Source organism: Oppia nitens, unplaced genomic scaffold (assembly GCF_028296485.1).
Source record: "Oppia nitens isolate AA-2021 unplaced genomic scaffold, nextdenovo-longstitch-racon4-pilon3 scaffold43_pilon_pilon_pilon, whole genome shotgun sequence".
Taxonomy (NCBI): Eukaryota; Metazoa; Arthropoda; class Arachnida; order Sarcoptiformes; family Oppiidae; genus Oppia; species Oppia nitens.
Genome location: NW_026533225.1, coordinates 390,997 through 406,004, shown reverse-complemented (window position 1 = coordinate 406,004; position 15,008 = coordinate 390,997). Strand labels below are relative to the sequence as shown.

Here is a 15,008-nt window from a genome sequence, read left to right as displayed (position 1 = left end):
GTACACCAAAATTGATTCTTTCTGACTCCAAGTGCTCTTCATCGATAAGCTGTGTATTAGAAATGGTTGTCATATTGAATGGTTGGTCACCAGCAGGGTTTTAAAAATGGCAGGCATAAACAATAGATGCCAATTTTGCCAAATGCCTGCCCTGCCTCTGCCATGCCCTAGGCATCTATTTTCAGGTGGTGACACCTATTATTTTAATTTTATATTATTAATTTATTTATAAAACATTGTTTTTATAATATATTTGCTTTTGTATTTTTGTTTTGTATACCTTTAATTAAAAGGTAATATCATTGGAAATAAATAAATTAATTGTAAATTTAATTAACACTCAAAAACACTAAACTACATTATTTTTATAAATACAGTTGCTTTTTAGCAATTTAAATTGGCAGGCAAATAAAATAAATGCCCAAAATGCCAGGCATTTATGGCATCTATTTGGGCATTGCCAGGGCAGGAATTTATTTTCTTAAAACCCTGGTCACCAGTAGTATCAACAGTAGATGCTATTGTTGTTGTTGTTGTCGATAGTATCAATGCTATGTTGACCATCAGTTAACATATCTTCATCTTCTTCTTCTTGATTGTCTATCTGTTGTTGTCTATTGTTGACCGAGTATTGTGCGACCAAATCGATAAACTCTTGATTGTTGTCCAACAGCTGTTCATAGGTACCGATAGCGGCCACTGAACCGTCTTTCAATACGACAATAAGGTCGACATCGGGTAACACAAACAGCTGATTGGTGACCAAAATACGTGTTTTTTGACGCAATAGACCGGTTCGCGAACTAAATACTTCGGTCATAATATGTTTGCCCACATGACTGTCCACTAAATATAAATAATTAATATAATAATAAAAATAAATTATTAGTAAAATAAAAACCTGCGGACAACGGATCTCCAAACAAATAGATGTCGGCATCAGAATAGACGGCCCGACATAAACTGACTCTTTGTTTTTGACCGCCATCTTCGATACCCTTTTTTCGCTGATTTTAGTCTCATATCTCCGCCGGACAGTTGCATAATATCTGGTTGGATTAGAACAGTAGTAGGATTGTCAAACGAAATATTAACTAAAAGTACATTCAATAGACTTGGAGGAGTATGTTTGAATCAAAGATTAAATTTTATAATTATTATAAATTATAATTATTTTATTCTAATTTTAACACTAAAATTGTTAGATAGATTAGATAGATTAGATAGATTAGATAGATTAGATAGATTAGATAGATTAGATAGATTAGATAGATTAGATAGATTAGATAGATTAGATAGATTAGATAGATTAGATAGATTAGATAGATTAGATAGATTAGATAGATTAGATAGATTAGATAGATTAGATAGATTAGATAGATTAGATAGATTAGATAGATTAGATAGATTAGATAGATTAGATAGATTAGATAGATTAGATAGATTAGATAGATTAGATAGATTAGATAGATTAGATAGATTAGATAGATTAGATAGATTAGATAGATTAGATAGATTAGATAGATTAGATAGATTAGATAGATTAGATAGATTAGATAGATTAGATAGATTAGATAGATTAGATAGATTAGATAGATTAGATAGATTAGATAGATTAGATAGATCAGATATTAGATATTAGATATTAGATAGGCCTACCGCTAATTCGTTGACAGTCAACTGTTATCAAATTGACAATTTCTCCATTAGGTGTGAGCCGTTTGCTATCATTGCTTAATACCAGTTCTTTGCGATATATGGCTGATGTTAGACACGATTTAATTCTTATACCTTTATTTTGATAATTTTATAATTAATGTTTAATTATTTATTAACACTTTGTACGTTAGCTCAAGGATGTATTATTAAATTTACTAATTGTAAGTATTTATAAGTTATTATATAATATAACAATTATGTAAACAAGTTTTTTTAAAAAAAGGTAGGTCAATGTTGTTAAATATTTTATCGTTTTTAGGCTACAATTTTTCAAATCTTCAAAACTAGGATGTAAAATCTCTAAAAAAAATCATAACTTCTCCACCCTCCCTCCCTCCCTCCCTCCCTCCCTCCCTCCCCCGCTACCCCAGCTATTAACACTGATATATCATACCTCCCCGAGCCTAGCATATCAGTTATGATAATATTATGATTAATAGTTTTTAATAAGATTTTTTTTATTCTAATTAGGTTATAATTAATTTTTTTAAAACCATTGCTACCTATTTTGTAAAAGTGATTCTATATATATACAGTACATAATTATATACCATTGTATTAATTATTTCGTTTGAATAGGCGTTAAGTAACGAATAGATAATATTGATTATAACTATCATTACTGTATAGACATATCCGTGCCATTGATGTTCATATTTATCGTCAACGAAATCAATTAATAATCTATAAAAAATACAACAACAAAAACAATTATTAGTTAAATGTTTTAAAATTTTAAGTAAAAATATAGTACTAACTCTTATAATACCGTATAGTAAAACATATATTTAAAAAAAATTAATTAATTAACTAAAGTATTAAAAATAATATTTAGTAAAATTGTTCACCCCACCTTATACCACAATTTTTTTCCAGATTTTTGCCATTTTACACTCACTATATCCCCACTATAACCCCCCCCTGAGATCGACCATCTATCGAAACCCTGATATTTACCTACAATTATATTATCAACAAAAACAATAAACAAATAAGTTTAGTTTTCAATTTTTATAATATATAAAACTTCATAAATAAATTAATTTTTTGAAAAAAAATTTACTGATTTATTCATTGTTTTAACTTAAGAAATGTGCAGCTCATGTACATGTATATCATGGTTGTAAAATGGGAGGTAGGGGCGGTAAGGTGTTTGTCGTATTGTTGTTTAACCCCCCTACCTCTCACCCCACCCTTTTACTTACTTGATAATAAGTGGTTGTAAAGTTGGTATAATATAGGCTACTATAAACAATATAATTGGTCCGATAATATTCAGGCCATACATTTTGAAAATGACCATGAACACATTAGTATGATAATTATTATTATTATAATTATTATTATTTCTATTTTAATTATTATTATTATTTATAAACCAATGTTTTGCAAACAATTTGTAATTATTTAGACTACTGTCCACTGAACGTAATGGCCAGAGATCTTGTAATTGCAATGATTTTCGCCAACCATTTATAAATAGCATATCAATCCAATGGTAGGTTATCTTTGATAGATAGGATGCCCTCTCTTTTGGATGCACTATACGTTGGTGTTGATGACAATTACTTGTATTGTGAGCTAACTGGTCATCAATATCCATGTTTAATGTCGGCTGTTTATCAGCAAATGTTGTTATAATTAGCAACAATGCCGTCAATAAAAATGACTAACATCTCAATATATACTCATAGTATCTAAGCTTATCATCCGGTGCTGTAGTGTATGTAACAATAGATAGTATTAGACTGACCACCCAATTTATTAGTAAACCTGTATAATAGTATAAAATTATTATTTTCACCTGTATTTTCCTGTATATTAAATATTATATTCCTGTATGTTAACCTGTACTTAAATAACAATATATTGGTATATATTTATAATTTTAATTAATAAATTTAATTTAGATGCTATAATTATATAAAAAGTTGAAATTATTTTATATTGAACATGAACTATTTTAGAAATATTTATAAATTTTTTATATTTAAAAAAAATATTTCAAATATTTAAACTGTATATTAAAAATACAAGCAATTTTTTACTAACAAAACTTGATTCATAGTTATTTTATACTTTTATTAATCAATTAGTTTAACATATTTTAAAACTGTATATTTTATTATACAGGTTAGCCCTTTCCTGTCACCTGTATTAGACCCTTGATTCCTGTATAATACAGGCGTCACCTGTATGGGTGGTCAGTCTAGATAGTATACTTAAAAATGTGTCAATCAATAGGTATATCCAAACACAACCGCTTCGATGGACACCATAGAGACGATGGCTGTAATAGATAATACACAGAACTAGTCGGGTAGCTGTTTGTATGGCTGTCTTTACAATGTAGGCCGTACTCGGAATGTCCGACCAGTGATATTGGCGAACCAAACTGAGTATCAATTCAACAAATAGGACAACTGTGCTGACAATGGCCAGACATAGACGACATGTATTATATGAGTTCCATTCAATTGATGGTTTGTTCGATGATTTATAACAATTATAGATAATATATGGTAGGCTTAGCCATAGGAATATACAGGGAATCCATGCAAACCATGTCTCGATCATACATGAACTTAGATGAGGATCGGGTGTATACCATGTTTGGTGTATATCCTGTAGTTTAATGATATGATAATTGATTATTTGAAAAATACCAGTAAATTTGTTGAATAAAAAAATAAAATATTAAATTAGTATTTACCCATAATTTTGTTGTACAAATATTTTCAAACATAGATAATTAATTAATTAATTAATTAAAAAATATAAAACAATATTAAAAAAAATTGTATCTGAATTCTTAAATCTGATATATATATATATATATATATAATAAAATTTATAAATATTTTTACAATATTAATATTGAACAAAACAATTTTGATTATTAATTATGACCGAAATGCCGAAAACAATTGAAGAAAGAGAGATATTGTTTCGGAGATTCATTAAACTTAGAGCCAAAGGAGTGAAGACATCAGCGATTATAAGGGAATTGGGTAAGTAATACAAAACTTTATTTAAATTACAATTAAATAATATTGTTTTATTTTAATAGATATTTCAAACAAAACATTCATCGAATGGTCACGAATTGATTACAACGAAGAGATTTTCTTGACAAAAGCAAGACCTGGTGGTCGACCAAAGGCTACGACTCCAGAAGATGAACAAACTTTAAGAGATTTAGCTCTTGGACAGAATTGGGATGACATCAATGTATTGAGATAAAACCCATCCATCCGTGACAACGACCGATTGTCAACACTTTCAAATACGGCTTTAATAAATCATTTGAGTCAATCAGGTAATATAATAAAAAAAATAATAATAAATTATTAATAAAATTTATTTAGGTGTAAGGCGTCGTGTGGCAGCTATTAAAGAGAAATTAAGACAGTGTCACATTGAAAGATGGCTCTCTTATGCTAATAATATGCTTAATTGGACACTTGAAGATTGGTCGAGAGTTATATTCATAGATGAATTTAGTGTTACCACAAGCGAATCTGGCCGTGTTTATGGACTCAAAGGTACACGTTTCGAACAGAAAAATATCGCTCATGTGTCCAGGACATAGATTCATTTATACTATTGTAAGTAGAAATAATTATTAAAATTATATATTTGTAACAATATTTTTTTCAGCTTTGGTTTCCACGGCTTAGGCGAACTGGCTGTTGTTGATAGACTCAACAGTGAAGCTTATGCACAATTTCTTGAAGAAAAAGTTTTGCCTTCTATTGAAAGACGCTTTGATGATGGAAATTGTCTTCTTCTTCACGACAATCATCCAAGTCATGTCTCACACTATGTGAAGGATTGGGTCACTACTAATATTGGTAATGTTCAGGATTTTGTTATTCCGCATCCAAGGTATAAAATATTCATATATTTAGAAAAAAATTGTCATATATTTTTGTTTTATATAGTTTGTCACCGGATTTAAATCCTACTGAAAATGTCGGCGCAATGATTAAGAATAGATTACGCAATCAAATTGCAACTATTGAATCACAACAGCAATTGTTAACAGCTCTTCAAAATTCACACCAAGATTTGAGTAATGATCGTCAGTTTTTTATAAATTTGGTCGAATCAATGCCAAGACGTCTTCATGCCGTTATTGATGCTCTTGGAAGACATACTCGTTACTAATCCAAGAATTTTGATATTTTTCGTTTTTCTTATTTAATAATAAATTCAATACTAATTCAATTCAATATTTAATAATAATTAAAAAATTTTAGTTTCATAACATACATAAATTACGTTTTTATTTATTATTATTAACAATTCAATTGAAATGTAATGATAAAATAGCTAACTTTTAGAAAAATTAAATTTTATATTAAAATTACAATAATATTTTAAAATATTTTTTATGATTTATCAATCGGGGGAGTGGGGTTATATTTAAAAATAAACCGCATTAAAATCCGATAAATAGTTTTTAAGATATTAAACGTTTTATCTGTGTAGTTAGTTAGTTTAAAAACTGTATATATTAATTTTTTGTTAAATATATGGTTCACATACTACGTTCGCACTTAAGGGGAGGGGAGGGAGGGGTTAGCGAAAGAAACTTTTGTCGAACGACGGGGTACAGGAGGAATAAAATTTTTAAACTTTCTCGTGGAGGGTCGGGGGGTAGAAGTTAGAGACATGTAAGCGTATTTCATTATTAGTTTACACTTTATTTATCAGTTTGTTTTTAATGTTTTAATGATTATATTGTAACCTTACTGTAACTTCCTGTAATTATTCTAAAAAATTTTTTAAAAAAATTTGGCATGACCCGTGTATAAAGACACTTTTTATTTTAAAAAAATTTTATATTTATAATATTATTTTTATATATAATAATTTTATTAATATTTTATTTTATTATAACATTTTATTAATTTATAACAAACAATATGTTATTAATTAATTGTATATTTATTATAATAGATAAAAATGATTTTATAAATATAAATTTTTATTAAATAAATTTAGTTTTTAAATTTTATTAGTATAATAAGAAGTATAATAAATAATTTTTAATTTAATAAAATGAAGTAAAAAATAAAATATAAATAAAATAATATAAAAATAAAAATAAAAAAACCAATAAATTGTTAATACAGATATATAATGCTTAATGATTTTATATCAAGTTTGGCTCATTTTATGTAAAAAAACTTCAATGACATAAATAAATTGATATAAACCAATAATCATGGTGACTTATAAATATTTATAAACATACTTAATCATACTACAATAGTGAATAAAATCAAAAATTACAAGTCACTAAAAAAATATATAAAAAATTTTAATAAATAAATATATATATATATATATTAACTAGTCTTAATTCTACACGTGTCGTTAAAAAAGTTCAATTTTCAACTGTAGCTTTTAATAATTTTAATTTTTAGTAAAATCAAATAAATATAGTTATTTTTTTAAACTAAAAAAATCATAAAAATTTATTTAATTAAAATTATGAGTTGTATAAGCCCTGAAGTTTACGCTGATATTACTAATAATATTGATGCTATTTATTTAGAGTCAATACAATTGATTACTAATGACAAACGGTATTAAAAATTAAATATATAAAACTAATTAATTTTTATTAATTTCTATTAATTTCTATTAATTTATTACTATTACTAATTACTATTACTATTACTATTACTATTATTATTACTATTATTATTACTATTATTATTACTATTATTATTACTATTATTATTACTATTATTATTCATTATTAATATTAATAATTTTTATAAATAATTATTAATATTTTTATTACAAACTAACAGTTCATACGATCTGATTGTTGACCTGGGCTTCGGTGACGGCAGATTAACCCGAATGTTGTCCCAAAACGTATCGCACAAACAATTGATAGCCATCGATGTCGTACCCGAAATGTTAGCACACGCTGTGGCCAACAGTTCAGACGATACCAGCATTGAGTATGTCTTACAAGATATGAGTGTCCCGTGGCTTGAGTTGAGTCCACATATCAGACAATTGGAGTCCAAAGTGGATCTACTGTTCACTAACGTAACGCTAAACTATATGTCAAATAAACGGCAAATAATGGAAATCATTGGAAAGTTGCTGACAAACGGTGGACTGTTTTTTGCTAATATTGTTATTTACAAAGATCTGAATGAAAAACAACTGTTGGACAATAAGTTTGAGGAAAGTCAACAACAACTGTGTTGTCAATCAATTGATCAACAATTTAATGATTGGAAACAATCATTAATCGACAATAAGTTTCATATAAAACAATTTAAACTATTGGATGAAAATGAAATAATGACTCGAAAACAGATAATAGGTTTTTGTATATATATATATATATATTAATAAATATAATTTATTAAACTTCATTTAGTTATAATTGGATTTTAATTAATTATTTTTTTCAGATTATATGCCAGAAATATTAGACTGCTCTACTATCTATTATAAAGATCGGACCCTTTTTGACAAAGAGGTCAAAAGTGACCGCTTTAAAGATAAAGTGTTTAACACGTATTTTAGTTTACCAGTCGGAGCGTCGGTAACTGAGACCAACCATCAACCAGTGTTGATGTCGTGGAAACAATTTTTAGCGGACAATAGTATTAATGAAATGAAATTTTCCTGGCATTTCATACAATTCAAGGCATACAATAAATAAATTAGTATTTTAGTTTTTAAAAAAAAATAACAATTTTTTTACATTTAGTCAATTGATTTAGCAATCATTTTAAATAAGTAAAAAAATATTTTTGTTTTTATTTTGTTTTCTAAATATTATTAATTTTATTGTATTTTAAAAAATTTACTGTTTTTTGTGTTTAGTAAATTTAAATATTATTATTAATATTATTATGAAATATTTTTTTGCAAATTAAAAAATACACAAAAATATGAATTGATTTTTTAATTATATATAAAGTATGTGAAATTTTAATAATTACTTATATTGTAACGTTTTGCGCCTATGCACTGCTAAACTGCAAAACTCACAAACGAGTAAATACTCGACAAAAATGATCTGACTTTCAAAAAGAGTGGTTGTATGTCTAGATTGGTATACATTGTATTATATAACACAATGTATTATTTAATTTTCTAAATGTTTCAATAAATTTTAGTATTGGTTTAAATAAAATCTATCAATTGTGCCTTTATCCAACATTATCAACTACACTGTATCTTCACTTCACTTTGAACTCTCTTGCTTAAACAACAATATTGACGTTTACTTGGACCACAGTATTGACCAATAAGTTTCCGCACCGCTGATTGACCGTCTATTGTCTGCGCTACCGTACCTTTGACTGCACAGGCGTACCATTGACTGCGCTGGCGTAGCATTGACTGCACTGCCGTACCATTGACTAGGCTACCGTACCATTGACTGCGCTGGCGTAGCATTGACTGCGCTGGCGTAGCATTGACTGGGCTACCATACCATTGACTGCACTGCCGTACAATTGACTGCACTGCCGTACCATTGACTGCACTGCCGTAGCATTGACTGGGCTACCGTACCATTGACTGGGCTACCGTACCATTGACTGCGCTGGCGTAGCATTGACTGCACTGTCGTACCATTGACTGGGCTACCGTACCATTGACTGCGCTGGCGTAGCATTGACTGCGCTGGCGTAGCATTGACTGCACTGCCGTATCATTGACTGGGCTACCGTACCATTGACTGCGCTGGCGTAGCATTGACTGCGCTGGCGTAGCATTGACTGGGCTACCGTACCATTGACTGCACTGCCGTACCATTGACTTCACTGCCGTACCATTGACTGCACTGCCGTACCATTGACTGCGCTGGGGTAGCATTGACTGCGCTGGCGTAGCATTGACTGCACTGTCGTACCATTGACTGGGCTACCGTACCATTGACTGCGCTGGCGTAGCATTGACTGCGCTGGCGTAGCATTGACTGCACTGCCGTACCATTGACTGCACTGCCGTACCATTGACTGCACTGCCGTACCATTGACTGCACTGCCGTACCATTGACTGCACTGCCGTACCATTGACTGCACTGCCGTACCATTGACTTGGCTACCGTACCATTGACTGCGCTGGCGTAGCATTGACTGCACTGCCGTACCATAGACTGCACTGCCGTACCATTGACTGCGCTGGCGTAGCATTGACTGCACTGACGTAGCATTGACTGCACTGCCGTATCATTGACTGCACTGCCGTAGCATTGACTGCACTGCTTATATTAGTTTATAAAAATATTTTTCCGCACCGCTGATTGACCGTCTATTGTCTGCGCTACCATTTGACTGCACTGGCGTACCATTGACTGCGTTGGCGTAGCATTGACTGCACTGCCGTACCATTGTCTGGGCTACCGTACCATTGACTGCACTGCCGTACCATTGACTGCACTGCCGTACCATTGACTGCGCTGCCGTAGCATTGACTTCACTGCCGTACCATTGACTCCACTGCCGTACCATTGACTGCGCTGGCGTTGCATTGACTGCACTGCCGTACCATTGACTGCACTGCCGTAGCATTGACTGCACTGCCGTAGCATTGACTGCACTGCCGTAGCATTGACTGCATTGACTGCACTGCTGTAACATTGACTGCACTGCTTATATTAGTTTATAAAAATATCAAAACAGTAGTAATAAAAAAAATTATAAGCCAGTTCAAAATGATAGAAAGCATTTCTAGAAAAACTCAAGAAAAAAAGTAAGTAATTTGGTAAGTAATAAACTCTACGGCCATACCGGCGCCGATACCACTGCTCGAACCGGTAATCAATACTACTTTTCTATTGAAATCATCGTTTTTTGTAACAATTTCCATATTTTTTATTTAAAAAAAATTAAAACAATTTTATTTTACAAATTTTTTTTAACTTTTATTATTATAATATAATTAACAAAAAAAATTGAAAATAAAAATTCTAAGTAAATAGATATATTAATTTCCACGTAGACATTATATATTAATAACAACAAAAATTTATTTTTATTATATTTTCACGAACTCCTGAAAGGATCCGTATCTGAATTCTATATGTCCTTCCGTCCGCTTTTTACTGAATTTTTAAATTTTGACTTCAGATTTGGATTAAGCATCAAAAATAAGTTATAGGGGATCGGCATTAAAATTTTGATATCTCTTCATGAACATAGAGAAAATGGCGGCCAAAGTAAAAAAAAAATTAGGTAAAAATTTTTGAATATAGATTTGAATAAAACATTAAAAACAAGCATAATAAATATGCTTTAAAATTTTGAAATCTACGGGAACATAGAAAAAATGGAGGTCAAAGTAAAAAAAATCAGGTAAAAATTTTAACGTTAAGAATTGTATAGAGCATCAAAAATAAAGTATAACAAATTAGGATTATTTTTTCAAAAAATGCCGGCAAATGTATAAAAAATAAATGTTATTTATTCTAGCATACTGAATCTTTTGATACCCCACATGACTATAGTTGAGTTTATTTTGGCATACTGAATCATTTGATACCCAACATGAGTAAAATTTACTTTGGATAAGGAGTTCGTATGGAAATGCTTTCTAGCATTCTCATCTGGTTTGTAAATTATATTTTCTAATACATTTACTATTTTTTATTTAATTAATAAAAAATTTGTTTATATTTATTTATACAAAATAATATTACAGTAATAATAATAAAAATGTTTAATTATATAAGTTTCAATAAAATTAATATTAATATAAAGATTAAATATAAATCATATTTATTTATAAAATAATAATTATAATATAATGTATTAACAGTTCAATGATTGTGTTGTTGTTGTTGTCGATGATAGGTATGACAAAGTACTTGACCGACAATGAAGTTATAGGCAATGCCTGGTTTCTGACTGTTGGAGGCTATGGAGTGACAGTTATTACCCTATAGTTTGCAACCTATGAGTTGGCCTGTAATCAAAGTGTTCAGCAAAAAAAACTTTACGATGAAATCAGAACAGTCATCATTATATCAACAACAAAAATCGTCACACAGGCATCACTCTCCGAGCCGGAGAAACCATAGAGTTTGGTATCTATGCGATGCATATGAACGCCGACTACTATCCAAACCCCGAACAGTTCAATGTCGACCGTTTTCTACCGGAAAACCGTAACCAACTGACACCCTATGCTCTCTTACCGTTAGGTTTGGGTCCGCGACAGTGTATTGCCAAACGGTTTGCGCAAATGCTCGTCAAACTAACACTCGCGACACTTGTATTGAAATACCGATTCAATACATGTGAACAAACAGATATACCAACCAAAGTACATATAAGTAGTTTTTAAAACGAACCCAAACTTATCAATTGAATCTATAGAAAATTGTTATCTTATTTTTTTATTATTATTATTCAAATTCAAATCAACAAATCTTATAAATAAGTTAATCTCTAATCTAATCCATAATCTTCCAAAAAATTTGAATCCATATTATACTTGAGTCCGCCGTCGACTACCAAACTGTGTCCGGTTATGAATCGGGCGTCCGATGAGCTCAGGAATACAACAGCTGAGGCAATATCCTGTGGTTGGCCTACTCTGGCCAATGGCGTACGTTTTGCTGTCTTTTCGAGTATGTCTAGAAATGTTTGATCATAAGTTCCGGGATGTGATTCAATACCACCCGGACTGTACAGTAGATTTACATATAAAAAAAATAATATATTTTTTTACAAAAAATAACAATATAGTTGACTTACTACTACTACTACTACTACTACTACTACTACCACCTGACTGAGTTAACACGTATGCCTTTACTGCCCAATTCAATTGATAGTACCTTGGTGGCCTGATCCAATGCACTTTTACCAATAATATAATTAAGATAACCTCTTAACTGTATGTAAATAATATTAATATAATATAATATTAAAATTTAAATCAAATAATAATAATAATAATAATAATAATAATAATAATAATAATAATAATAATTAACTAATTACTGGTCTTTCAATAAGATTTGCTGTAATCATAATAATATTGCCATTGGTTTTCTCCAGATAAGGTATGGCCAGTTGTGTTAGCTCTAGTGTAGCATTAATATCAAGTGTTTCGGTTGATTTGAGTCTATCAGTAAACTTCGGGTGAGTTATAAGAGTCGCGTGTAGACCGCCGGCATTGTTGACCAAAATATCTAATTTGCCGAATGTTTCGATGGTTTTGTTTAATAAGTTATTCAAATCATCCGATTTGGTTAGATCTGCGATCACTTCCAATGGCTAATAGACAACAACAACATAATTATTATTATTTTTTTTTGAATATAAATGATAATTAAAATGTAATTAACAGTAAATTACATTTATTTAAAAGAAATATGTTTTTTCATATAAAATAGAAATAAATAAATTATTTAAATGTTTTTTATTTAAATATATAATTGATAACAGTTTATTACTGTTATGACAAAAAAATTTCTTTATAATATATACAGTGAATCAACTGAATATAATTTTTTTGGAACAGTCTGAAAAAAACCAAGTTTTGTTTTTTTTTGAAAAAAGTCTGAAAAAACCAAAAATTGGTTTTTTCATTTATATATATAATTTTAATCAAATATTTTATATTTAATAATTAAATTAATAATTAAAATATATTTATTAATTATATATTTTTTATCTAAGATAACTTGGGTGTATATTGACCACTTGACCACTGGTCAGTTATGATAAAAATTATTTAAAAATGATTATAAAGCATATTTATTATATAATTATAAGATTTTATCATTAAATTTAATTATATTGACCACTTGACCACTGGTCAATATTTATTAAAAGTAGTCTAAATTATTTATATTATTTAATAATTATAATATCTTGATAAAAACTATTTTCTGTCAATATTGACTAAACTTGACCAGTGGTCAAGTGGTCAATATAATTAAATTTAATGATAAAATCAATAATTATATAATATAAATGCTTTATAATTATTTTTAAATAATTTTTATAATAACTGACAAAGGGTCAAGTGGCCAAAAGTGGTCTATATAAACCCAAGTTATCTTAGATAAAAAATATATAATTATTAAATATATTTTAATTATTAATTTAATTATTAAATATAAAATATTTGATTAAAATTATATATATAAATGAAAAAAACCAATTTAGGTTTTTTTCAGACTCAAAAAACCAATTTTTGGTTTTTTCAGACTTTTTTCAAAAAAAACCAAAAATTGGTTTTTTTTTGAAAAAAACTTGGTTTTTTCAGACTGTCCCAATTTTTTTAAATCAATAATTTAATGAATACCTTAAGTTTTTTAGGAGACAATTGTTGTGCATCGACAGCCACTTTGTGTAAAGCATCTTCGGATCTACTGGTGATCACAACATTAGCTCCCAGTGCTGAATATAACTTGACTATTGAAGCACCAATACCAGCACCCGATCCCGTAACCAATACTACTTTTCCTGTAAAGTTTCGTGAGTTTCGCACTTCATCGTAGAACTTATCATTTGATGACATTTTGTTGATATTTATTGATTGATTAAAGTTCTAAACAAAAGAATTAATTAATTCAATAAATATGTTTAGATGTTTAATAGTTCAATAAAATTACCAAATAAAATATAAAATTACTAATTTTTTTGAAAATATATATTTTTTAGTAATTATTCTTATTACATGTATGCGTTTTGTATTAAGTATGTTTAAAAATATTAATAAGTCACAATGATTATTAGTTTATATCTATTTATTTATGTCATTCAAGTTGTTTTTTTCATAAAAATGTTTTCTAAAATTTTCAACAGGTTTAAACCAGTATGTTAAAACAAATAAAAATTTCTCTATTGGCTAATTTACACTTGCTTATTTAATTACAATATTGAAAATGTCAAAATAATTACTTGTATTACTGGTTAAACCATTTAAAAAAAATTCCATAAAAAACTTGAATGACATAAATAAATTGGTATAATCTAATAATCATGATGACTTATAAATATTAGAATATATTATACTTATTAGAAAACGCATGATAATAATATATATAAAAATAATATATTTTCAAAGAAAAATTATAATTATATTTTATTCTATAAAAAAATATAACTAGTTTTGCATGCTCTAACATCTAGTGATATTAAATATTGAATTAATTATTTTATAAGAACATTTAATATATTTAATATTTAATTTTTTATATAGTTATTTGTCATCTATAAACATCTGGAAGTTATAGAATTATTTTGTATGCCATAGCACTTCCTAACACTATTCCTAAC

General features: G+C 28.7%; 3 protein-coding genes across 3 annotated transcripts; 2 read left to right on the top strand and 1 right to left on the bottom strand.

Annotated features, from left to right (window-relative positions):
• Positions 1-7,221: 7,221 nt before the first annotated feature.
• Positions 7,222-8,422, top strand: LOC128959262 (uncharacterized). Its single transcript, XM_054305201.1, has 3 exons — positions 7,222-7,316; positions 7,548-8,077; positions 8,169-8,422. The coding sequence occupies exons 1-3, from the start codon at positions 7,222-7,224 to the stop codon at positions 8,420-8,422; spliced, it is 879 nt and encodes a 292-aa protein (XP_054161176.1).
• Positions 8,423-11,566: 3,144 nt separating this feature from the next.
• On the top strand, positions 11,567-12,057 carry LOC128959261 (cytochrome P450 3A19-like). Its single transcript, XM_054305200.1, has 2 exons — positions 11,567-11,641; positions 11,722-12,057. The coding sequence occupies exons 1-2, from the start codon at positions 11,567-11,569 to the stop codon at positions 12,055-12,057; spliced, it is 411 nt and encodes a 136-aa protein (XP_054161175.1).
• A 104-nt stretch (positions 12,058-12,161) lies between these two features.
• On the bottom strand, positions 12,162-14,395 carry LOC128959260 (3-oxoacyl-[acyl-carrier-protein] reductase FabG-like). Its single transcript, XM_054305199.1, has 5 exons — positions 14,342-14,395; positions 14,032-14,277; positions 12,720-12,995; positions 12,504-12,610; positions 12,162-12,399 (listed from the first exon to the last, which is right to left on the bottom strand). The coding sequence occupies exons 2-5, from the start codon at positions 14,245-14,247 to the stop codon at positions 12,162-12,164; spliced, it is 837 nt and encodes a 278-aa protein (XP_054161174.1). The 5' UTR covers positions 14,248-14,277; positions 14,342-14,395.
• Between the last annotated feature and the right edge of the window lie 613 nt (positions 14,396-15,008).